Source organism: Austrofundulus limnaeus, unplaced genomic scaffold, assembly GCF_001266775.1.
Source record: "Austrofundulus limnaeus strain Quisiro unplaced genomic scaffold, Austrofundulus_limnaeus-1.0 Scaffold1330, whole genome shotgun sequence".
Classification (NCBI taxonomy): domain Eukaryota; kingdom Metazoa; phylum Chordata; class Actinopteri; order Cyprinodontiformes; family Rivulidae; genus Austrofundulus; species Austrofundulus limnaeus.
In genome coordinates this window covers 11,286-12,923 of record NW_013953732.1, presented here as the reverse complement: position 1 = coordinate 12,923, position 1,638 = coordinate 11,286, and the positions used below count along the sequence as shown (strand labels likewise).

Sequence of the window (1,638 nt, the reverse complement as noted above, 5' to 3'; positions counted from 1 at the left end):
GCTGGGGAGAGGGAGGTCTGGGCCTCCCTTCTGAAGCTGCTGCCCCCGCGACCCGACCCCGGATAGGCGGAAGAAAATGGATGGATGGATGGATGGACAAAGTTACAGATTATTAATTTAAAGCTTCTTCTTCCCTGCTTCCATCAGAATGTTCTGTTTCCCTCCATGTGTTGTGGAAAATATTATTCATCATTTTCTCTACWATGGGACGCTCCGGTTCTGGACAGACTCTGTGCCGTGACCCTGACCAATGTCTAAGTTTGTTAGACAAAGAAACAAAACATCTTCCCTGAAACTGCTGGACGGCCGTCCTTTATCCTCAACAGACTCACAAGGTGTCCCAGACCCGGCATTACGAGTCTTGTACTACACAAGACTCAACCATAGAAGTTACACAACCCCAGGAAAAAAACTCGAGCCATTTTCCCACCGTAGACAGACTCTAACCACCTCTGTCTAGTCCCAGAGGTCCAGAATTCTTTTTTAATTTTCCTGCATAAGTTGCCAAATTATATATTTTAGATTTATTTATAGAAAAAAAATCCACCTCATCACGTTTCTGTCAGAAAAAGTTTTTTTGATCCATCTTGGAGTCRCAGTCTGAGTCCATATCACGAGTCCAGAGGGAGATCTCCTGATCCCAGTGTTTAATCCACTGATGGATGTGGTCTCAGTCTGTGGAACTTCTGCATGGATCCTGTTCGTTGACACCAATTGTTGTGGAAAGTATTATTTACCCAAAACAGAAACATGTGATGCAAGAATAAAAAATACTCTGTGGAATGGTCGTCAGGATTTCTTGTTTATATAGACACATATTCTATGTACCACTGCCCTGTGTGACATGTGTGTGTCTGCGTATACAATAAATCTTAACAACCATTCCACAGTGTTTTGTATTCTTGGATCACATGTTTCTGTCTTGGGTAAATAATATTTTCCACATGTTTAACTGAAGGTCCAGTTTGATTAAAGAACACAACGTATGACTCCATGTGTCCTTGTTTGTTTCAGTTTACAGGAGTTTGAAGCAGAGTTCCAGGAGCTCTGGGATTGGCTGATGGACATGGACGCCATGGTAACCGACAGCCATCAGCTGATGATGTCAGAGGATCAAAGACATCAACTCTTCAAGGTAAGAAGCAGCAGCTGCTTCCTGAAGGTCCAGAGACCCTCCAGGTTGTAGGACCGGACTGCTCTGCAGCTGGAGGTCTCCATACAGATGTTGGAGTCTTTGTACAAATTTTAGGCATCTTTGTACAGATGTTGGGGTCTTTGTACAGATTTTAGAGGTCTTTGTACAGATGTTGGGGTCTTTGTACAGGTTTTAGGGGTCTTTGTACAGATGTTGGGGTCTTTGTACAAATTTTATGGGTCTTTGTACAGATGTTGGGGTCTTTGTACAAATTTTAGGGGTCTTTGTACATATGTTGGAGTCTTTGTACAGGTTTTAGGGGTCTTTGTACAGATGTTGGGGTCTTTGTACATATTTTAGGGGTCTTTGTACAGATGTTGGAGTCTTTGTACAGGTTTTAGGGGTCTTTGTACATATGTTGGAGTCTTTGTACAGGTTTTAGGGGTCTTTGTACAGATGTTGGGGTCTTTGTACATATTTTAGGGGTCTTTGTACAGATGTTG

At 42.7% G+C, this 1,638-nt stretch overlaps 1 protein-coding gene across 1 annotated transcript in view; it reads left to right on the top strand.

Moving 5' to 3' along the window:
• The window catches only part of LOC106534989 (A-kinase anchor protein 6), a gene marked incomplete at both ends in the record, with an annotated part of 7,788 nt that extends 6,653 nt beyond the window's left edge, over nt 1–1,135 (top strand). The window contains 1 exon segment of the mRNA XM_014031827.1: nt 1,015–1,135. Within this exon segment, the coding sequence (XP_013887281.1) occupies nt 1,015–1,135 (121 nt within the window).
• Between the last annotated feature and the right edge of the window lie 503 nt (nt 1,136–1,638).